The sequence below is a fragment of the Schistocerca gregaria genome, chromosome 3, assembly GCF_023897955.1.
Source record: "Schistocerca gregaria isolate iqSchGreg1 chromosome 3, iqSchGreg1.2, whole genome shotgun sequence".
Lineage (NCBI taxonomy): Eukaryota > Metazoa > Arthropoda > Insecta > Orthoptera > Acrididae > Schistocerca > Schistocerca gregaria.
The window spans coordinates 386,198,815-386,223,732 of NC_064922.1; the positions used below are offsets into that span (position 1 = coordinate 386,198,815).

Here is a 24,918-nt window from a genome sequence, read left to right on the forward strand (position 1 = left end):
TAAGATAGATACTGCCTACAGGAAAATTAAAGAGACCTTTGGAGATAAGAGAAGCACTTGTATGAACATCAAGAGCTCAGATGGCAACCCAGTTCTAAGCAAAGAAGGAAAAGCAGAAAGGTGGAAGGAGTATATAGAGGGTCTATACAAGGGCGATGTACTTGAGGACAATATTATGGAAATGGAAGAACATGTAGATGAAGATGAAATAGGAGATACGATACTGCGTGAAGAGTTTGACAGAGCACTGAAAGACCTGAGTCGAAACAAGGCCCCCGGAGTAGACAACATTCCATTGGAACTACTGACGGCCTTGGGAGAGCCAGTCCTGACAAAACTCTACCATCTGGTGAGCAAGATGTATGAGACAGGCGAAATACCCTCAGACTTCAAGAAGAATATAATAATTCCAATCCCAAGATCATTTTGGATTCCGTAGAAATGTTGGAACACGTGAGGCAATACTGGCCCTACGACTTATCTTAGAAGCTAGTTTAAAGAAGGGCAAACCTACGTTTCTAGCATTTGTAGACTTAGAGAAAGCTTTTGACAATGTTGATTGGAGTACTCTCTTTCAAATTCCGAAGGTAGCAGGGATAAAATACAGGGAGCGAAAGGCTATTTACAATTTGTACAGAAACCAGATGGCAGTTATAAGAGTCGAGGGACATAACAGGGAAGCAGTGGTTGGGAAGGGAGTAAGACAGGGTTGCAGCCTATCCCCGATGTTACTCAATCTGTATATTGAGCAAGCAGTGAAGGAAACAAAAGAAAAATTCAGAGTAGGTATTAAAATCCATGGAGAAGAAATAAAAATGTTGAGGTTCGCCGATGACATCGTAATTCTGACAGAGATAGCAAAGGACTTGGAAGAGCAGTTGAGCGGAATGGATAGTGTCATGAAAGGAGACTATAAGATGAACATCAACAAAAGCAAAACGAGGATAATGGAATATAGTCAAATAAAGTCGGGTGATGCTGAGAGAATTAGATTAGGAAATGAGACCCTTAAAGTAGTAAAGGAGTTTTGCTATTTGGGGAGCAAAATAACTGATGATGGTCAAAGTAGAGAGGATATAAAATGTAGACTGGCAATGGCGAGGAAAGCGTTTCTGAAGAAGAGAAATTTGTTAACATCGAGTATAGATTTAAGTGTCAGGAAGTCGCTTCTGAAAGTATTTGTATGGAAGTGAAACATGGACGATAACTAGTTTGGACAAAAAGAGAATAGAAGCTTTCGAAATGTGGTGCTACAGAAGAATGTTGAAGATAAGGTGGATAGATCACATAACTAATGAGGAAGTGTTGAATAGGATTGGGGAGAAGAGAAGTTTGTGGCACAACTTGACCAGAAAAAGGGATCGGTTGGTAGGACATGTTCTGAGGCATCAAGGGATCACCAATTTAGTATTAGAGGGCAGGGTGGAGGGTAAAAATCGTAGAGGGAGACCAAGAGATGACTACACTAAGCAGATTCAGAAGGATGTAGGTTGCAGTAGGTACTGGGAGATGAAGAAGCTGGCACAAGAGAGAGTAGCATGGAGAGCTGCATCAAACCAGTCTCAGGACTGAAGACCACAACAACAACAACAATATTGACCATGAAAGCAAGGATAATATGAGACAGATACAAAAGGATTTAATACATCACATACAGAAATGTGTCGGTAGCCTGGAGTCATCAGTTGGAGCCATAGATGTGGAGAAGAATCAGCGTTTGTCCCAGCATCATGCACATACACCTCATAAGGAACATTACGTGTTTATGCAGATCGGTAATGCCAATGTCAGTGCACAAACTTCTAGTGGGATTTTTCCAGTGTTCCATCTGTCACATATGTTCCTTGAGCAAAGAGAAGTATCAAAGACAACACAGTTCATAGGATAAATACTACACAAGGCCCTCATATTTTTCACAATGCTTAGCAGTGTGCTATGGACAAGTTAAGGTTGCCACTGATGATTTATTGCAATCAGAGATAGTACACCTTTCAGGCAGCCCATGGGCTTCCCCCTTCATTTAGGGCCAAAGAAGGATAGTTTGTATCTGTTACATGGGCTCAGTCCCAATACCCACACATGTTACAGTGTCATCGAATGTCCAGGAGAGGTGTGCCGAACATGGATTGAATCTGCCTAACAGATTAATAGCAAGGGAGGATGTACTGGCCAGCCTGGATGTCATTTTAAGTGGTTACCCACATCCCACTAGGTGATATTCACATTTGTAAAAATGTTTCTGCTGTAATATCAACCAATAGCAGTGCCTCCACCCAGCGAGTTATGCCATCTGTTGCCATTTTGGGCAGGGGTCCAACGAGGTCAACATTTACGTACTGCAGACATCCTTTTAGTATTGTATAGCTGCAATGTTTTGGGGATGCTCAACATCTGTCTTTACACCAGTGACACCTGACGCAAGTTGTGTCCATGCTTTGCAGTCTGCCTTCACTTTAGGCTAGACAAATTGGCCTGTAACTTTACTTTGTGGTTGGTTGTACTCTGAGCTAAAGCACACTGTGTAGGTTATGAGAAAGTGCTTTACAAAACTCTCACAGAAAAACTGGATATAACATCTTCTGTGTGACAGGCAGCACTCATAAAATGAGAACTAAAAGCACCCTACAGAACAGGCAACTTAATACAGAGATAACTAAGGACAACTAGTGCCAACACAAACAAATACAATATATCTACATTTCTCAGATGACATGTCAGGACTGCAGTTCGATTTATATGGGACTGACAAGTAGAAATTTCAACATTAGGTTCACAAAGCAGCAGTAAAAGATAATAGTTGTCATTTTAATTCAAAGAATACCTAATGATGGATATGGAGCAACAAATATCAACATTGGCCTAAAAATTTTCAAATGCAGCAAGAGCCTTCCCTCCACCCCCCCCCCCCCCCCTCAAAAAGAAATAAACTAGTAACTTAAGCAAACCACCAAATATGGATAACCAGAGATGAGTGAAAAGAAATAACTGAATACTGAGGTCTCTGCAATGGACCTCTGTGCTCTGCCCTCAAAGAACTGTCAAACAACACAAACCAACAAATACAACACGCACATTAAGTTCAACCATGACAGTGACATTGCCAGTCATATATTTTTGATGTACATATATTTTGTGTATTAAGTTCTCCACCATTGCAGATTATAAACTGAAAGAGAAACTGCTATAGCTGTGAGCCACCGAAACCACAATAGATCTTCACAAAGTATATAAAAAATTTATTTTAAAATGTTTAAAGCCATCTTTTTCCTGGCTTTATCCTGTATCTTTACAAGTTTGGCATGTTGATCTGGACCTGGCAATGTTAGTGGTAGAGGGTGGCCTGATGCCCTTTGTTGCAGCCTTGTGACAGAATTTATGTACCTCTGTCCACAGCTAGTGTTATTCCATGTGAAAGTGTGAGAGCATTTTTGAAATGTTTGAGAATTGTGCAACTGAGGCAAGATGTGGGTACCAGCCAGGCATTTACCTAATCAGGTGTGAGAAATCACCTAAAATCATATCCAAGATGATAGGCACACTAGCCCCCTATCATTAATCCATCAAGCGGATTCGATCTAGGACCAGTGCATGTATTTCAGCAGCAGCAGGTAACATGAATGGCTGTTCAGGCAAGTTTTTCAAATTAGTGAATATTTTAATTAAAATGTGACAATAAATTTCCCTGTTATTTAATAGAAAACAACTAAAAACTATTGATAATGCAGCAACTTCAATGAAACATGTTTGGGTTGAAAATAAGAAAAAATTGTGTTTGCTATGGCAAAATCTATCCAAAAATAAATTTATTGGCACCCAAACATGGACTTAAAATGAGCATCAACTGAAGATGAGTATTTAATAAAATATATTTCCAGAAGTCACCCCCAGCATGATCTTCAGATTATCAGCTGCTTTGTTATGCATTTTTAGTTTAGGACTTATTGTTAAAATAAAAGATCATTATAAATTTTGTTATCTTCTTTATTATCCTGCTCCTTTCTTCCACTACTTCCTTACTAAAAATGCTATGTCTTTGCAAGAGGAATTATTGTAAAAGACTAACTGAACCCTGAAATTTTCTGTTTTACAGAGATCATCAACAAATCCTGCAAAGTATAGACTGTTCCTCCAGATCACAAATAGAAACCTGAAACTGAGATTTTAAAGACGTAATGAAATATTTGAAGCAAGAGACTGACAGGATTTTACTACTACTTCTACACATCTGCTGCCACTACTATTATGCATAATTCAGTACTGGGTCATGAATAACCCATGAGACTGCAATTACAACGGAGATGACGACAAACACCACCACTACCTACCTTATAGACATCAATGTACCCAACTCATAAGATGCAAAACATCTGCTGTGAGATGATGATCAAATATATGGACTTGGCAGCTGAGGTGAAAGCCATGTGGAAACAGAAGTTTGTACCCATCATCTCTGTAGTAATGTCAGTCACTGTTGTATTGTCCTAAAACATATGGAAGAATATACAGGACCAAAAACTGCCTCCTCCTCTCTGTTGGCAACTGCGGAAGGCAGTTACAGTGCACACCTGCAGAATAGTTCATCACAGTCTTGGAGAACATAGTTGATTTAGTAGTAACTTGTTATTTAAACCATTATCTTTATATCAGTGCCATGTAAAAATGAGAGTAATAATAATAACTTTCGCTAGATAGAGTAGGCAAAACATAGGCAGTAGCCCAGAATATTCAACACTGAACCGTAAGACCCTACTTCTTACCAGTAACTGAGCACAGGTTCTTGAGCAGTAGGTACTAATAATCAGTACTGACATTTAAAGTAATTGCTGTACTTAAGTTTCTGAAAGTGCATAATATAGTTTCATATTTGCTTCTGTGTATAAGTGAACAGCCATCAGGTAGCCATGAGTAAGGATGATTATAAATTATGATTTGTTTTGGTCGAATAGTTGACTACTATCCAAAAACAACAGGAAGCAAGGTTGTAACCAAGCTGACACCTAATTGTAGCTAGTGAGCTGTGTTTAGGTCTGATGTAGTGTGGGAAACAAGTTCAAGGCATAGCATTTCATTGGCAAATTTGGCTGGTTGGTCTTACCTCTTCTGGAGTAATGGCCTCTCAAAGGAAGTGAACAGCAGCCACAGAAGGAAAAGAAGGGGCTGTTTGATATAGGCAACTCATATAAGGTGCAGAGTGGTTGAGAGGTGCACTACAAACTTGATTTAACCACATGTGTGGCCAAGTACATGTGGAATTAACTCATTTTTCCTGTTTCCCCCCCCCCCCCTTCATTGTTCCTTTTCTTGTAAGGTAAACTACTTTAACTCATACAACAAGGAAAAACACTCTGTGGTACTGGATTACAGTAGTAGTGGCACATAGCGTTCAAAAATTGTGGAGGACAAAGATGTTAAATCAAAATCAGGGAAGGCAAATGGTAGAGTGTCATCGAAAATGTGGTGCACCTTTAAAGGAAACTACATGCAAGATGTCAGTGTGATGAGTTTTAGAGTACTGCTTGTATCATTTAAGTCCTTATCAATCAGACATGACAACAGGCATTTAATGAATTCTGATATGTACTGCTTTATTTATCAAAAGTCAGTGCAGCATACTGATATAATTGGGACCCTCAAGGATAGGTAGTTTTGGAAAAAAGGTAACATATGCTTCTTGAAACTGCGGGGTAAATGTAAAGAGCCTGTGTTAAATTCTGTGGAATAATGCTGCTGTTTCCTTTGTAAATGTTATGTAGATTCTGCGGTAATATAAGACGACATGACACATAAGGGCATATGGATAGTCATTTTCCATTGTTCCATTTTGGTAACAGCAACATTTCATTCCTACCACTTCATTCTTGAACCCCCCTCCATACAATATCCAGTGGCTTGAGAACAGCATATGTAGATTTAGAAATTAGCATCAGAATCATGTTACTGAGGCTGCAGCTTCTCATTTGTTGCAGAAGACATAAATCTGGAATATAAGTTTCACACTCCGAGAAGCTCAGTTTATGTACTGAAGGGGTACCAACTTCTTTGTGTATAATCTCATGATTAATTAGTAGAATGTCTTGATAAAATAATTATGAATTCATTATTTTATTTCTTTTACTTATATGGTACCCACTAATGTAAATTATTATTTTAGTGTTGTAATAAATATGTGAAACTGGTGTAATTGCAACATGTCATGTTTAAGACTCATTTCATTATTCTTTTTAGATTTTTTAGTACAAAGGTAATATTTTTTTATATTTGCTTGTTACTTGGATGATAAATAAAGTCTTTCACTATGATGTGGGGTGAATCAGCTTTATACTCTTCTGTGCAACAAACACTTTCAAATTTCTTTAAATGAAAATGCATTCATCTGTAAAAAATTTCTTTATTTTCTAGGTAACAGTCAAATATTCACAATGATGACAGTCTCATTCAAAACACACTGTACACACTGGTCAGTTTGATTTAATATAACAAATGAACTCCAAAGTGTAAACTACAAATAAAAATTTACAAAGTCAACTGTTTGCCTACAAATCAATGAATAATGTTGATCACACAGAGGTAACAGATCACAAAATCACTCTGGGTTTTGAGGTACACTATCACTCTTATCTGTGACCATGTGGTTGGTTGCTGTTCATAATTTATGCATAGGCATTGATTTAAAGATCATTAAACCTTAAAAAAATTGTAATAATTTTTTATTTATGATTGTATTCTGTACTGTACAATCTAAGAATCATTTCATATAATTATTAGAAATATTGGTGCAGCAATCACACATACAGAAAATGCAGTTTAATATAGTGTCAGTCATCATAAAACCAGTTATATCTATTACACAGCCTCCTCAGTTTGCTCCTTAAACTAAGCTGTATCATTCAAAAAATCGATTGTCAATTTCTATATCTTCATGATATTTCTTACAGTCTTGGATCATTCAGTATTACTTGTTCATACACAAACACATTGTGTCATGTATCCCTTATGCATAGCAGTGACCCTGATTCTGTAGACACCACTCAGGCTCTATGGTATCTGCAGCAATGCCCTCATCAACAAGCCTCTGCCTCTGAATCAGGAATCTGTGTTCAGCTGACATCCAGCCTTCTACAGGATCAGTCCATAAACGTTCAGCAAGGGCAGCAGCACGGGGCCATAAACGGCCATCAAGTGCAAACTCATCAGCCTGCTCGGACCACAGTGCAGCTTCACTGCCAAGCACCAACTTCCGTGCTTCTGAACCCTCTCCAACATCTATACCAAATGCTGATAACAGGTCCCACACATTGTTGTCATATACTTTCTGCCACCCAATATATGGTGAACACCAGTTGTTGCCGGATCCAATCCATGCTCCAAATCTGTAAATAAATGCATTATGTTGATACATAACATGCTATTTATGAAAACAGAACACTGTGAATAGAGCATACAAATCATTCAAGAACATAGTATGCCTTGTATAGAAAGTCATTTTCAAACATGCAGTGGCCAAGAAGCAGAATCTGAACCAAAGCCTATGGTAATGTTCATATTACTTATGTCCGCTGCTGCATACTATACTTTACTACTGCCTGCCACCTTATTGCAGATGAAATAATAATGGGGAAAGCTACTGTGAGTATTGACTTACACTTTTCACCAGCTTCAGCCTCACAATTTCATTAGTTTATGTTTCTGATATTGCTCAGCTGTTTATATGAATTTTTAATTTTAGCTGTTCATCATATCCCAGCATATTTCTTGTTACTTAAGAGTGTGTGTGTGTGTGTGTGTGTGTGTGTGTGTGTGTGTGTGTGTGTGTGTGCTCATTCTACAAATCAATTTTCAGCCATAGTCTAAATTGTGAGTGTTTATTAAAATAATTTCTTTACTGACCGTGCCCATCATTTTTTCCCTCACTTCCATTTCGTCTTTATACTTTCAACTTGCCCAAAAACATTTTCACAGAAACACAGCCTTCTATCTCTATTAGTTACTGCTCAGGTGCAATTATATTGGAGAACTGTCTTAATTAAACTTTGCTTTTTGGATAGTGTTAACATGTTTGTATACGGACTTAAAATTTAGTTGTGCTGAAGGCAGTGACACAAATGTTAATCACAAAATGTGCAACTCAAACACCTGACACACATCAAGAAGTACCCGATGCTTCTTCGTATCTTTACAACACTTATGCTTTCAGATACTGCCTTGCCTCTTGTCATTTATTGTTCTGCAAATTTCCAAATGAAAACACAAAGTATTATTGGAAAAAAAAATCAATGAACCTGTGTCTTATTTCCACATATTTAATTGAATAAACTAATGATCTTCTCCAGTTACTTATTTCCTCTACTTGCATGGCATTATTGCTGCATCTTTTCCCAACCTCCATGTTACTTCCAGTTAGTTAGTTACACTTTTCATGTATCATTTTGCACAATAGATCATAATGATAGGTAGTGGGACATTTTACATTCACATTGCAAATTAATTTGTACATATGGTTACAGCATGAACATTTCAAAGGCTTTTTTTTCTTCTAAAAAGAAAAAGATAGGGATGTGAGACAGTAACTCCTACCCTCCACCTTTTACACATTACAGTAATAGAAATTCTTTTACAGAGTAGGAGCTGTCAAGGAGAAAATTTCTCAGTTTATTTTCAAATTTTACTTTGCTGTCTGTCAGACATTTTATATCACAGGATAAGTGATCAAAAAATTTTATTGCAGCATTGTTCACCTCATTCTGTGCTAAAGACAAACTTAATTTGGAGTAAAGAATTTTATTTTTCCTTCTGGTATTGTAATTATGTACATCATTGTTCTTTTTTAACTGTAGTGGATTATTTAGAACAAACTGCATGAGGGAATAAATACAATGTAAAGGAGTAGTCATAATGCCCAAATCATTAAACAGGTGTCAACAAGATAATCGTGGGTGAGAACCACGTAATATTCTGACAGCACATTTTTGCAGAATGAATAATTTATTTTAAGAGAGATAGGTACCCCAGAAAATTATTCCATGCGACATTCAATGAGAATATGTCAAATTAGTGATTTGTTCTGCCCCAAAATTTGCAATAGTTGTAAGTGCAAATGTGGCTGAACTAAATTATTTTATAGGAGTTCCAAAACGTGCTTTTTCCGGTTTAAATTCTAATCAATGTGGACACTTAAGAATTTTGAAGTTTCCACCGTGTTTATTGTTCCTTCACCAGTGTTACACTTACCATTGGTGCAATGCCTCTAGAAGTACGAAACTGAATATGTTGAGTCTCTTTAAAATTGAGGACGAGACCATTTGGAGAAACCAGTCAACGATACTTTTAAGAACTTTGTTTTCCATTTCTTCTGTTTCTACTTGTAGCTTGGGTTGATTACAGTTCCAGTGTCATCTTCAAAAAGAACTAATTCTGCCTGTTGTAAATTAGATGGATGTTTGTTTACATGTACGAGGAACAATAGTGGAACTAAGATTGAGCCATATATGATTTCTCCTCAGTTAGAATTATGTTCCCTGACTATATTGGTTGAATTGCTAAGTAAAACTCTCTTTATTCTTTTGGTTAGATACAACATTATCCATTGGTTGGCTATTCCATTAATCCCATAAAACTTCTGATTTGATCCATTATAAATAATTCTGAAAGCCTGCAACTGTGAAAACAATAGGTTTGTTTATAAATAACTCATCTGCCAGCAGTCATGATTTTCTTTATTTTATTTTTTGCATGACGCGTTTCACGAAATGATTCCCATTATCAAGTGCGTTTTTTGTGTTTGTTATGTCATTCCTATGTGATGTTGTCAATGTGTGATATTCTGCTTCATTTCATTGCCTTTATATAAGAAAACATGATATTTTTAGTTGGTTGTTGATCTTTTTGTGACCTAACTTTGCAGAAGAGCTTCTGTGAAGTTTGGAATGTAGGAGGACAAGGTACTGGCAGAATTACGGCTGTGAAGGCAGGTCGTGAGTCGTGCATGGGTAGCTCAGATGGTAGAGCACTTGCCCGCAAAAGGCAAAGGTCCCGAGTTCGAGTCTCGTTGTGGAACACAGTTTTAATCTGCCAGGAAGTTTTAATGCTTTGGTTTTTAATGTTGGCTGAGGTAGTTCCTACTACCTGCCCTCTATTATGGAGATAAGACTGAAATCATTTTTTCTCAACTCCTCATATACCAATAGCTTCAAATTCGTCTAGCGAGATATCATGTTGGACAGTACCAAATCCCTTCAATAATTCCTAATTTATTCCCATTGTACTGTTGTGTGTGTCTAGCCCCATTATGATATTTTCAATGAAATGGGTAATAGCTCATTCTGTGCTCAATCCTTTGTGAAACCATGTTGGTTTACAGATGAGACATTTAATATTTCAAGGAAATTTGTAATGCTACGTTTCACGACTGTCTCTATTACTTTTGAAAATACATATAATAATATTTTATTTTTGACATTTTTGTTCTTTGAGGAAACACCTCTTCCGATAATGATATATTTATGATGTGTGAGAGCAGTTCCAATATGACACTAGCACATTTTATTATGAGTGAACCAGGTACTTTGTCAGTCCCTGAAGAGATTTTATTCCTTGTTCTTTTTATTATTCTTAGAGCTTCTGATTTATTTGTGGGGCATAACAATATTGAACTGACACTTTGTTCTGTCAGAAAAGAGGTTCCTCTGTTCCTAAGGCAATTTCTACACAGTTTAACTGGAGTACTTATGAAGCAGTCATTTACGTAATTCGCTAGAGTAAGATTTCTGACTAACACACCGTGATCATTCTTTAAAACAATGCCACGTTGAATGTTAACATTTCTGTTTATTCCTTTTTTTACTACATTTCATATTACTTCTGATGTGTTTGCTGACCCTAAAATTACTTTATCATTGTGCATTGTTTTAGCTTTTTTTAATCACATTCCTATAAATATTCATGCTATATTTGGTTACTAGTGCATGTAAGAGTGAGTGCACCTAGTATATGTTTGTCGCACATGCGTACTTAAATCAACCACCAACTGTATCAGGGCAGGCAAGCCACTCAAAGCCACATGCAGGAAGCATGCACACAGCACAGTCTCCACCATGCTATCTGCTGGTGACTTGTGCCTGAATGTGCATGGACTCACTCCCACTATGTTCTTTTAGTTTGTACCACTAACATCAATTGTTTTGCCTATCACTTATGTTGCACTTCTGTATGATTCATTTGTCTTGTTACATGTGGAGTCACTAGAGGCTTATTTCCATTATTGTTCAGAAGATTATGAATAAAGCCATTTTGTGTTACTTGGATCGGTCTCACATATTACTTGGTTATTACATGATCGACGATGAATTTGGAGCAGTTTCCATATATACTATCTTTAAGTGTGGTTTCATCAGGTTTAGACATTATGGATGCCATGCTACTGGCCCTGATTGAACAGCTTACTTCTGCAGTGAACACTTTGTCAACTTCCATTAATAGACAGGGTCTATCCACCCACTTTCCCTCCTTATGACAATTCAGTCAAGGATTGGGAAGCATATGAAAAAAGACTTCAACAGAATTTTTTTGCTTTGGTGTGACAGACTCGAATTTGTGCAAAGCCTTATTCTCTCATGGATTCTGCCTAAGTTGTATCAAATACTGTGTCAGCTTGTCCCTTTACAAGAACCAGCAGCTCTTACTATTGATTGCATGTGCAGTTTATTGTCCAACTATCATTGCAAACAAATGCATGTCACAGCAGCGTGAGTTGAATTCTATCAGTGCCACAAGAAATCAAACCTGTCATACAGGGCCTGAGCAGTTGAACTCACAGCCTTAGCCGTAAGTGTCAGCTCATTACTGATACTAGGGTGACTTATTCAGACACTATGGTGTGCAACACAATTACCTGTTTAGATCCAGACAAGGAACTGCACTAGAAGGTTTTACTCTGTGAAACTCCCATTGGCAGAAGTTTTGCAAATAGCACAATCTTTCAAAGTTTCTCAGGCAGTGGTTGACCAAACTGAAGCATAGGGCAATGTGGGAATAGTGTCACAAGATGTGCCCACTAGGACAACAGGTAGCTTGCATGAGGAAGCAATAGTGGTGATGGTAAACACTTGGGCCCAGTGCTGGGCACACCAAGGTTGGCCAAGGCTGGCCCAAGCAGCCACAACTGCCACATTGGCAGCATCAGCATTCTCTATTTCAGTCTTGTCATTTCTGTTTTGTCCAGAATGAATGTTCAGCATGTCCTAAGCACTGGGCTGCTTGTAATGCTTGCCAGAAGAATGGCTGCATCACCTCTGTATATCATTTACTGAAGGTTGCTCAGGATAGGGACATGGATGTAGGCTGTGTGACTCCAATGCTTGTGACTTCCCCCAAGTTGTTTATTGAGCTAAGTGGTTTACATCGTGTGCTCTAGGAGCAGGCAGACACAGGTGCTGTAGTGATGTTATTGAATTCCGAAAGCTATACGAGTTTAGACTTGCTGCCATTGACACCAGTCACAGTTGTTGAGGCAGTTTATGACATCTGCCTTTTACAAGTCAGTGGTTTGCTCCATTACATTTTTTTATGGTGATGCTGGTGATGAGAACTCATTTGGGATGTATGCATTTCAGGCATATCTTCACCGATGCAGTTCATGTTGTGTCTGATCAGGTATCATATTCTTCATTGGAAACACTGTGTGAGGGGTTTATGGACTTTTTTTTTGGGTATAGTGATTGCTAGAAATTTTGCTGCTCATATTTCATAGAAATCCATGGCCTGGCCTTTTTCTTGTCATGCATGTCCTATTCCTGTCACTCTGAAAGTGTAAGTGAAAGCAGAACTGGACAGAGGTGGTGCAACCTGTTACAACTAGTGAATGGTCGTCTCTGCTAGTTTTAGTTCAGAAGCCATCGAGGAAATGATACCTCTGTGGTGACTTCAGTACTACTGTTAACATGCAGTTGATAATGGGTACACATTCTCTCCCAAGCCAGGAGGAAATGTTGGTGAAAATATTGGGTGGACAATACTTCTCCAAAATTGATTTGTGTGAAGTGTGTGTGCGTGTTCCTGTGGGTGAACAGTCTCAGTGACTTATGGTTTAGTTGGTCTGTTGGGGGGGGGGGGGGGGGGGAGAGGGGGGGAGAGTTCTGTTTTTTAAACAGGGCTGGCCAGATGAACTGCCAGGTCAGGCTTTGGACCTTCCACACAACTATTTTTCCTTACAGTATCACTCTGAATGGTGTTTTGCTGTTGTCCACAGAAGATCTCTCTCCCAGAGCAGACATTCCTATCACACAGGTCACAGTTTGTATGCTCTTGAGGGTTTTTTTTTTCTATTGAGGAGTTGCTCTGCACCTTAGTTTCCAATAATGGGCCCCAGTTTGTTTCTCACACCTTTCAGCTAATTTGTTATCATCACAGCATTCATCATGTTACGACCACACCATTCCGTCCTCAATCAAATAGTGAGGTGGAACAACTAGTGCGTGCTTTAGAGTTCCAAATGAAAAAGTTTGTTATGGAATTTTCATCAGACGATGCCCTACTCTGTTTTCTGAGCTCGTATCACTCCACACCTATTGGGGAGCGGAGCCTGGCTGAGTTTCCTTACAACCAGCAGCCACACATGCTCCTCCACCTTCTGTGGCCTGTGCCACACCTGCCAAAGTTAGGTTAGTCCAACCCCTTCATGCCAGGATTGCTGGTATGGGTGTGAGGGGTTTGTCTCTGGCGCAAATGGAAACCAGCCACTATTTTCTGCCACAGGGGATGCCATCTTCATGCTGTCCGTATGGCCAACAGGCTGGCGGCGCACCAATTTGATAATTTGTGCTCCCACTCACTGCCAGAAGCTTCTAGTATGTGAGTGCGGTGCCTGTCACCACAGCCTGTCCCTCAACTCTCCCCCTCGAGCCTGTCATCGCCTGCCGTGGATGCACCCCCATCTCATTGGGTGCCTCCTCCCTGCGTGGCACCCTGTGGTTCCAGCTTCCTGTCACTGGGTGCCAGTCTGGCTCCAGCCTCAAGAACATTGCAGCAGGCTGCACCAAGTGTAGGGTCACCGTGCATGTGTACTTAAATGAACTGCCCACAGTATCAGCACAGACCAGCCATTAGAGGCCTCCTGTGGGTGGCTTGCACACAACATGGTCTCTAGTGTACCATTTACTGGTGACTTACACCTACATAGCACATTCAGAGCAGTGCTGACTCACTCTCACTATGTTCTGTTTGTTTGTATCATTCACATCAGTTGTTCTGTTAATCACTAATGTTGCACCTTCTGTATGATTCTTTTGTCTTGTCATGTGTGGAGTCATGAGAGGCTTATTTCCATTATTATTCAGAGGTATATGAGTAAAGCTGTATCTGTATTACTTGTATCAGTTCTGTGTATTACTTGAAAACTACAGTTCTTATAAGTCTTAACGTAGTCTGCGAAGTGTGTATTTTTTTTGTAATTTTTATTTGACAGACGTTTTAGAGTTTGGCTCAGTACTCTGATAGCAGGTTTGTCTACTGGCTGTTGTTCCTTCGAATGACCGATTCTTATTAGCTATTCTTGAAACACACCTTTCAAATAAGGACATGAAAGTACCAAAAAATCATTGTTAAACCCTTATTTCAAACCAGAAACAATATTTTCTTGGAGAAATAAAAAAAATCGTCCTGAGTTAGGATGACTTCAAACATTGTAGTTATAGCTTAGTTGTGCACATATTTTAATCCTACAATTTTCCACTACAGCTCCAGTATCAGACAAGGTATGATGTGTTTCCATATTGTGTGTATAAATAATGGCGAGAATGCTGCAAGTACAAAAATTTGCTGGAAAGGGGTAAAATAAATGACATAAGCGCAGAAAGATATCTGATCTTAACTTCAAATCTGCTGAATTTGTAAGAGCATTTTTGTTGTGACTTTTTAACCAAACACACAATGTTAAACTGATGTGTACATTAGTTCCATAATATCAAAATTTCCAATGTAATATGAGTAATATTACGACAATCATGTAATACAATATCAAACAATAGAGAAACCTAATAAACCTGTAGGAAAATTAGGCTGTATTTATCACAGTATCAAAGATATGCAACATTGTTTTGATGTATTGACATTTCAACACTAAATAGTTTGAGGTTGCAGAACAATTTTTACTTAAAAATGGGTATGAATAAAACAACACTTACCCACAATCAAAATACAAAGCATCATAGTTGGAGAAAATTACTCTAAATCCTTTCCTGATAAGTTCTGGTATTACCAGATCTGTGCCACGAGTCCAGATTTGTATAATGTAACGTTTGTTGTCAAGATATTTGTCAACATGGGCCACGTCTGTGAGAGTGCTAGTCCACAGTATAACGGGTAGCTCCTTCTTTCCATTTGCCTCTGCCAACAAAGAGTATGCTCGGCTCTGGAATCTGTCCCACAATTCGTGAAGGCCTTCCTCTGTGCGAGGTATGCCATTTGCATCCATCCAGTCTGTTATCACTTCAGATGTGTTCCAACAGTTCATGTTGACCTAAGAAAATAAAATGGTAATGAGTGTAGGGATTACTCTGCATCGCACAAATGCTAAGTCATGTGGAATTTTATCAAAACTTTACATCATGTATGCACCGCATGTGAAAATGCTCCTTGTATATTACATATTTGCAAACAATTTAAATCTGGGTGTTTGGAATGACTTTACTAATAAACCAGCCATATATTGATCAAATGTGGGGGCAAAACACAGGTTTTTTTGATCCATAGGGGCATGTCACAAAAATACTGAAGGCACTGAACTGGAAGACTATTGAAGATAGACAAACTATTCAAAGAAAGTCTGTTAACAAAGTTTCAAGAACTGGCTTTAAATGATGACTTAAGGAAGATACCACAATATCCCATGTAGCACTCAGATAGGGATTGTGTGGATAAGGTTAGAATAATTTCTGCATGCACAGAAGCATTCAGACAAGCATTATTTCTGCACTCTATATGTGAATGGAATAGGAAGACAAACTAATAACTGCCATGCACCTCAGTGGTTTGCAGAGTATAAATGTTGATGTAGATATACAATCTAGAAATATGTTACAAAACCATTGAATGAGTACAACATACAGCAAAGAAACCTTTTCAGTTCAATTATGATTTTAGTCGTTGAAGCATCCTGAAAAATCAAACAATGGGAGACAAAAAAAACCTAGGAAAACCAACTACACTCCTGGAAATGGCAAAAAGAACACATTGACACTGGTGTGTCATACCCATCATACTTGCTCCGTACACAGCGAGAGGGCTGTAGAAGCAATGATCACACGCACGGCACAGTGGATACACCAGGAACCGTGGTGTTGGCCGTCGAATGGCGCTAGCTGCGCAGCATTTGTGCACCGCCGCCGTCAGTGTCAGCCAGTTTGCCGTGGCATACGGAGCTGCATCGCAGTCTTTAACACTGGTAGCATGCCGCGACAGCGTGGACGTGAACCGTATGTGCAGTTGATGGACTTTGAGCGAAGGCGTATAGTGGGCATGCTGGAGGCCGGGTGGACGTACAGCCGAATTGCTCAACACGTGGGGCGTGAGGTCTCAACAGTACATCGATGTTGTCGCCAGTGGTCGGCGGAAGGTGCACGTGCCCGTCGACCTGGGACCGGACCGCAGCGACGCACGGATGCATGCCAAGACCGTAGGATCCTACGCAGTGCCGTAGGGGACCGCACCGCCACTTCCCAGCAAATTAGGGACACTGTTGCTCCTGGGGTATCGGCGAGGACCATTCGCAACCGTCTCCATGAAGGTGGGCTACGGTCCCGCACACCGTTAGGCCGTCTTCCGCTCACGCCCCAACATCGTGCAGCCCGCCTCCAGTGGTGTCGCGACAGGCGTGAATGGAGGGACGAATGGAGACGTGTCGTCTTCAGCGATGAGAGTCGCTTCTGCCTTGGTGCCAATGATGGTCCTATGCGAGTTTGGCGCCGTGCAGGTGAGCGCCACTATCAGGACTGCATATGACCGAGGCACACAGGGCCAACACCCGGCATCATGGTGTGGGGAGCGATTTCCTACACTGGCCATACACCTCTGGTGATCGTCGAGGGGACACTGAATAGCGCACGGTACATCCAAACCGTCATCGAACCCACCGTTCTACATTCCGAGACCGGCAAGGGAACTTGCTGTTCCAACAGGACAATGCACTTCCGCATGTATTCCGTGCCACCCAATGTGCTCTAGAAGGTGTCAGTCAACTACCCTGGCCAGCAAGATCTCCGGATCTGTCCCCCATTGAGCATGTTTGGGACTGGATGAAGCGTCGTCTCACGCGGTCTGCACGTCCAGCACGAACGCTGGTGCAACTGAGGTGCCAGGTGGAAACGGCATGGCAAGCCGTTCCACAGGACTACATCCAGCATCTCTACGATCGTCTCCATGGGAGAATAGCAGCCTGCATTGCTGCGAAAGGTGGATATACACTGCACTAGTGCCGACATTGTGCGTGCTCTGTTGCCTGTGTCTATGTGCCTGTGGTTCTGTCAGTGTGATCATGTGATGTATCTGACCCCAGGAATGTGTCAATAAAGTTTCCCCTTCCTGGGATAATGAATTCACGGTGTTCTTATTTCAATTTCCGGGAGTGTATTACCCATAGGGAGAGAGAAATGAGTAATTTACAGACGCGGGGGGGGGGGGGGGGGGGGGCGTTGTATTATGACTATCTTTTAGCCATTGATCGAGCTGAAACAATGCACATGTTATGTGCATGTCCCCTACTCATTGCTCCTTCTGGATGGGAAAATACTGTCTGCTCCTATATTAAAGAAAATAATCAGTTTTTGAAAATATAACTAGATAGATAAAAAAGATCTGTTCACCCAATGGCAGCAGACATAACCACATACAAAAGTTAAGGAAATGTGTAAGCTTTTGAGCCCATGGCTCCACCTAACAGAAGGGTTGAAGAGGAAGGGAAAGGGATAAAGATATGTAACTGCTGAGGATTAGAAAATAGGGGGAGTTATGTAAAAGTCACCCAGAACCATGGGTCAAGGGAGACTTACCACACGGGATGAGAAAGAAAGACTAATTGTTGGGGTCTCCACAGGACGAGATCTGTAAACCTGAGAGCTTAAAAGGTGGAAGATAGGGTAATAAGCAGACAGAGATTACTGACAAAAAAAAGTGCAAGAGTTAGTAAGAGCAGAATATATGTTAGAGGTGGGGGAATAGGAAATAGACAAGCCAGAAAATAAAAATGTAGAAAACTAAAAGGGGCTGAAAAAAGATATAGCTACTTAGAAGGAATACTAATACTGAAGAAACTGACATCAGCTAAAGCCAGGCGGGCAGTGAGAACCAAGGACATGTAATGCCTGTTCTCATTTATGGAGTTCTGAGACACTGGTGTTGGGAGAAGAATCCAGGGGGCATGTGTGGTGAAACAGTAACCAAGGTTGTTACATTAATGTGTGTTGCCACTATACACCCTCTGTCCATGCTCATTCATCCTAACTAGTCAAAAAAATCTGATTTTGTTCATAGCTGTAGTTCAGCAGCTGCAGAATATTTCAATAAGGGTAAAAAGTCGGTCACCAGCTGCACATGGAAACCTGTATTTGGTTCACTTTACCAATTTTGACAGTTGAAACTGTCATCTTCCGAAGCAAAAAAGCTTCAAATCATGAGTTAGGCAATGTCAAAATAAGAATTGGATTGTGGTGTCCTTTGTTACAGAAACAATAAAACATTGAACCTGTAGCAAAAGACACCACCATCTGATTTTTATTTTGATGCTGACTTACTAATGATTTGAACCTATTTCACTTCTAAAGATGACAGTTTAAACTGTCAAAATTGTTAAAGTGAACCAAATAAAGGTAGAAGATGAACCAAATAAAGGGTTTCTTGTGCAGGATGGATGGATATGGTGGATATGGGCGCTCAACAGTGTAGTCTTTAGCGCCCGAACGGAAACAACGAACAAGTGTCACTAAAATGAGCAAGTGCTAAAATAGGACTAAAATTAAAGGTGAAAGGCTACATAGGCAGTTTGCACGTCAACAGTTGCAAAGTGGAATGCAGCACATAAAGAGAATAACTGCAAGAGAACGTAGGTGAAAGGGTTAAAATGAAACACATAGCACATGTTTGGAACTGGCCTATTATAAGTATAAAAAAAGAGTTGTAAGCCACTCGGCAACACACTAAAAATGCCAACCTAAAATTTTTGGCTGAAGGCCAGAAACATCACAGTACCTTAAAACTTTCTTGACACTCGCCTCGTCATCGGCTAGAATCGAGGGCAGATACCCACTAATATTAACATCTGCCCTGACAGAATGATATAAATCACACTCAACTAAAATGTGGCGTACAGTGATTCGTACGCCACAGGCATTACACAACGGGGGTTCCTCTCGCCGTAGGAAGAAGGCATGCGTAAGGAGACAGTGCACTATGCGAAGACGTGTAAGGGTCACTTCGTCACGCCTAGGTGACCGGCAGGAGGAACACCACGGCTGGATGGTGGGTTTCACCAATCGCAGCTTATTTTCCCTCACCGCCAGCCATTCCTCCTCCCACAATTGCATATACTTCCGCTGCAGCACAGAAACAATACCTTGCAAAGGAATAGAACATTGTGTCACCTCCGGTAATCTGCAGGCGTCCTTGGCAGCTCTATCAGCTTGTTCATTTCCCCGTATGCCCTCATGCCCTGGCACCCAGCAAAAGTACACTTGCTTGCCCTGTCGTTGGAGGATGTACAGTTGGTCGTGAATCAGCTGTTCCAACTTCTCCGCTGGGTACAGGTTCTGCAGTGACTGTAATGCGGTCATTGAGTCAGAGCAAATTAGAAAGTTTTTGCCCTGAGTACACCATATCTGCTCCAATGCCTTCAGGATCGCGTGAAGTTCTGTGGAAAAAACAGTGTATTCCCGGGGAAGGCGAATCCTGATGACACGTTCGGGGAACACTACTGAGCAGCCAAGAAAATCCCCCTGTTGGGAGCCATCAGTGTATACCAATGTAAAATCATGATGCCTATCTAAAATGTTAAAAAATAAAGATTTGAAAGTAAAATCTGATGTACTGTCTTTCTTAAAATTTGCCAAATCTAAAATCAGTCTGGGCCTCTAGAGGAGCCAAGGTGGGTATCTGCTCCAACCTCGACATGAAACATTAAAACCGGCCACACCCATCTCTAAAATGCAATCCTTTGCACGAATCCCATAGGGCCTTGTTGCTCGTTGCCGGTTGCGAAAAAGCCTTTCCAGTGGAGGCCGAGCAACAGTGTGGTATGCAGGAGTGTATGGTGTGGATAATGTTTTATAGGCCTGGCGCACCATTAGTAGACGCCGCCGGAGGTGAAGTGGCGGTTCACCTGCCTCTGCACACAGGCTCGGTATGGGGCTCTTTCTGAACGCCCCAGTGGCCAGTCGAATCCCCTCATGGTGCACCACATCCAACAGCTTCAAATAAGTGGGTCTTGCAGACCCATACACCGTGCATCCATAATCAAGTCGGGACCGCACGAAGGCTCTGTAAAATCGGAGCAGAGAAGTCCTGTCTGCTCCCCATGTGAGGTGACTAAGACATTTTAAAATTGACAGTGCCTTAAGAGACCATTTTTTCAGTTCCTTAATGTGTGGCAGCCATGTAAGCTTAGAATCACAAGTGAGGCCCAGAAACTTCACCGTGTCTTTAAAATTCAGAACAGTGTCCCTCATCCTCAACTCAGGCATGTCAAAAATGGAGCGAGAACGGTTAAAAAGAACACACACCGACTTATCAGTTGAAAACTGAAAACCACTCTTCTGTGCCCATTCATCCAAACGTCGGAGAGTGAGTTGCAACTGACGAGTCGTCATTGCAAGGCTTTAAGAAGAGCAAAATATGGAGAAATCGTTCACAAACAAGGAACACTGCACAGGAATTTTCACAACAGACGTAATACTATTAATAGCAATAGCAAAGACCGTCACACTTAAAACACTACCTTGAGGGACACCGTTCTCTTGTTCAAAGCGACTAGACAGTATGTCTCCGACTCAGTACCGAAAATAACGTGGCGACAGGAAGGACCGAATAAAATTTGGAAGACATCCAATGGACGAAAACCCTATTCGTGGAGCTGCCTGATGATAAGATGCCTCCAAGTAATGTCGTATGCCTTTTCAATGTCAAAAAATATTCCCAACAGGTGATGCTGGCGCAGGAAAGCCTGTTGTATGGCCGCCTCCAGGAGGGCCAGGTTATCAAAGGTGGAGCGATACCTCCTGAACCCACACTGAAAGTGACTAAGGAGTTGTCTGGATTCTAGCATCCAGACAAGGCGGCGGTTGACCATCCGCTCCAAGGTCTTTCCCATGCAGCTAGTGAGGGCAACACTACGGTAACTACCCGGGCATGTGCGGTCTTTCCCAGGTTTTAAAAGAGGAATTAAAATTGCGTCACGCCACGAGTCGGGGAAGTGACCGAACATCCAAACTAGATTAAAAAGTCGGAGGAGGATTTCTTTATTTCTCCCTGTGAGGTGCCGCAGCATGCTATAGTGGATTCTATCCTGACCAGGGGACGTATCACGAGCCCCACACAATGCAGAATCCAGTTCCCACATGGAAAACGGGCAGTTGTACTCTTCCATATTGGGTGAGTGGAAGTCAAAACTGCTCCTCTCAGCAGCCACTCTGTGGGGCTGGAAAGCTGCGGTGGATCACTTCAGTAATATGATCCACCTACTCCTGGACACTGACCCGATGTTCAAACTGGGCGAGCTGACTATACAGTGCCCAGTTGGCTCTACCGAGCACCCATCGAGGCGGTTTCCTTTCTGGTTCCACTGCATGTGGCAGGTGAATCCAGATGCGGAAGTGATCGCTGCCATGTAAGACATCAACCACTTCCCATGCAACAGTGTGGGCGATGGCTGGAGAGCAAAGCGGTAGATCAATGGCAGAGAATGACCCAGTTGCAATGCAAAAATGCGTGCTTTGACCTGTATTTAGCAAATAGGCACTGGTAGACAGAAGAAGCCTCTCAATTGCTCTACCCCTGGGGCAAGTGCTCACAGAGCCCCAAAGCATACTGTGTGCATTAAAATCGCCACAGAGGATGTGGGGGTGGGGGTGCTGTGTAAGAAGATCCCTGAGAGCCTCTTCGTCAAGCACATCATGTGGGGGCAGGTAAAGCGAACATACTGTTAGCGTGTGGCGCACATGTACTAATATTGCAACTGCCTGTAAATCCGTCGTGAGGGAGAGAGGCGAGGAGTGGTATTCGGTGTTGACAAAGATACCTACTCCTCCTCGAGCTCTCTGTCCACTCAGGTCGTCCTTTTTGTGGAGGACATAACCACGTAGCTCTGGGGTGTATGTTTCACCGAAATTTGTCTCTTGCAGACATACACACATAGGTCTATCCTGAATCAATAGACGTAGTTCCTCCACATGTGTCCTGAACCCTTGCAGGTTCCATTGTAGTATGGGAGCCATCACGGTGGTTGTATTTTCTGCCTCTCTTTCCGCCGAGGTGGGGAGACTGCAGCGGGTGGAGGCTCAGTCTTGATTGCCCCATATTCTCAGACTCCATCAGCTCTGGGGAAGAGTCTGATGAAGCGTCTAGCAGGACCACATTAACATGATCCGAGGGTTTACCAGCCGATTTAATCTGTTGGTGCTGCTTCACATGTGCTTTCCTTTGTTTAGAGGGCTTTGCTGGAACCGGAGCTGGGGCGTTTATGACCATGCTGGGCTTTGGAACAGCCTCAGCAGTCGGAGATGCCTGGGGCTCTTCATTGTGAGCTACTGTACCTTTCTCTGCTGTTCTAGGAGGGGCTACAGGCTCTGATACAGTTGCTGCCTTGCAAGTGCACTGACATGTGCACGTGTTCGTGCCAACACTAACAACCTCCGTCTGTGTAGATGCATCGACCTTCAGAGGCGGCTTCTGAACAATGGAAGCAAAGGACATAACGAATGTGGGGGGCTGCATGGCCTTAAAGATCTTTTTGGCTTCACTGTAGGGGATACGCTTAGTTGTTTTTATTTCTTTTATTTTACGTTCCTCTAGGAAGATTCTACAGTCCCTACTCCAAACAGGGTGGCTTTCAGAACAGTTTATACATCTGACAGGTGACGAACAGTCAATTCCGTCATGGGCAGCCTTACTACAGTTGTCACACATCACTTCTCCCCTACACCCTAGAGTTGTATGCCCAAAACGCTGGCACTTAAAACAGCGCATTGGGTTTGGGACATAAGACCAGACGTTTAGTCGAAGAAATCCTGCCTTGACGTGTTCTGGGAGTTTGGGGGTATTGAAAGTAAGAATAAAGGAGTCTGATTTCACCAGGTTCCCATCCACCCTTTTCATGATGTTCTGAACATCAACACTTCCCTCCTGAGCCCACTCACTCTTTAATTCTTCTACAGGAATGTCCACGAGATCCCTACAGGTAACAACACCCTTACTAGAGTTCAGGGTGCTGTGAAGCTCTGTATCGATAGAGTGATCCCCCAAGCTTTTAGCTGTTTGGAGGTTAACTGCTTGCTGAGAAGTTGATGTTTCAACAGGTAGTGTCCCATTCCGTAAACGCTTCACTGATTTTAAAGTTCCAGCTATTCCTTCCAGACCCTTTTGGATATAGAATGGCGAAACCTTTTCAAAGGAACCCTCTTTCCTTTTTATAATTAAAAACACATTCTGGTTTTCAGTATGTGCTCTGTTACTCTGAACTGCTGTACGTTTGCTGACGCCGGAGTCAGGAGGACGCTAACCTAGCCCTCTTGTTGGATTGGGCGATAGTGCCTACCAGCGGTCCACCCATCCCACTAGCCAGCAAAAAATTAGAAGGAGGAAAAGAGGAAGAATTCATAGTATTCATGGTCGTCCCACGAGCAGCTAGGGAAACTTACGTCCATCCAGACAGAGCCCCGCATGCCTGGATAAGCCTTGTACAACTGAGGTGCGGCAGGTTCCCCAGAGGTTGCCCGCTCGCGAGTGTTCCACCTCAACAGCCATGCATCTTATCGGCACGCAGCACACCTTAAGATTGAAGGGTTTTTTATAGAGGTATGTACCGTCCTTGCGATCCAGGCAACCAAGCCAAGATCCCCGGTCCCTAAGACACACAACGTTCCACCGTTGCGCCAAACGGTGGTCGCTGAAGCATGCCCAGAGCTTACGGTATCAGCAGACTGGCGGTGCACACCAGTCCACAGCTCGAGGACCCCGGGGTTGCCAAGCCCGTACCCAGCAAACGAATGCTGAGCTCCCTGAGGGATTTTCTTGTGCAGTTGATGACTGATGTTTTATCTTTATTGCTGGATGTGGAAGCTTAACTGTAACAGCTTATTGAAAAACCTCTTCTCAGAGCTGTTTTGCTTTTCATGATAATGTGCCTACATCACAACATTTGACCCTGGAGAAACTGACAACCGTTAATCAATACTGTGACTTAGTTTCATAGAACTATAATTCTTCCTTGGTCAAGTTAGTTTATTATATTATAAATTTATGAGTTTAAATTCACAGCTCATATTTACTCACCTCATCTCCTCCCATGTGAAAGACATCAGAGTCAAAAACATTTAACATGTCCTTGTAGATACCAGCAAGTACTTGATACATCTTTTCACTAGTGGGATTCAGTTGACCACATGGAGGTTCCACACAATACTGAGACCATGGATCAGCTTTGAAGCATACTGTGGCATTATCTCCCACCCACTGCCATCCTTCACCCACATGTGCAGGAGCATCAAACTCTGGTATAATGCGAACCCCTCGCACTCTAGCATATTCCACAACTGATTTTATGTCATCAGGAGTATACACCTATCAAGAAAACAAAAAAATGTTTACTTATTTTTAGTAATACACTTAAATTGCTATTGAGTAACAAGTAATTAACAATTCAAATCAGTTGCAGTACATGTAATA

General features: G+C 41.6%; 1 protein-coding gene across 7 annotated transcripts in view; it reads right to left on the reverse strand.

The window, feature by feature from the left end:
• Window positions 1-6,372: 6,372 nt before the first annotated feature.
• The window catches only part of LOC126354985 (chitooligosaccharidolytic beta-N-acetylglucosaminidase), a 230,128-nt gene continuing 211,582 nt past the window's right edge, over window positions 6,373-24,918 (reverse strand). For all 7 annotated transcript variants that reach the window (XM_050005079.1, XM_050005078.1, XM_050005073.1 and 4 more), the window contains exons 5-7: window positions 24,526-24,813; window positions 15,177-15,511; window positions 6,373-7,370 (exon numbers count right to left, since the gene is read on the reverse strand). In XM_050005079.1, the coding sequence (XP_049861036.1) occupies window positions 6,992-7,370; window positions 15,177-15,511; window positions 24,526-24,813 (1,002 nt within the window). In that variant the 3' untranslated portion in view covers window positions 6,373-6,991. The remainder of the gene's footprint in view (window positions 7,371-15,176; window positions 15,512-24,525; window positions 24,814-24,918) is intronic.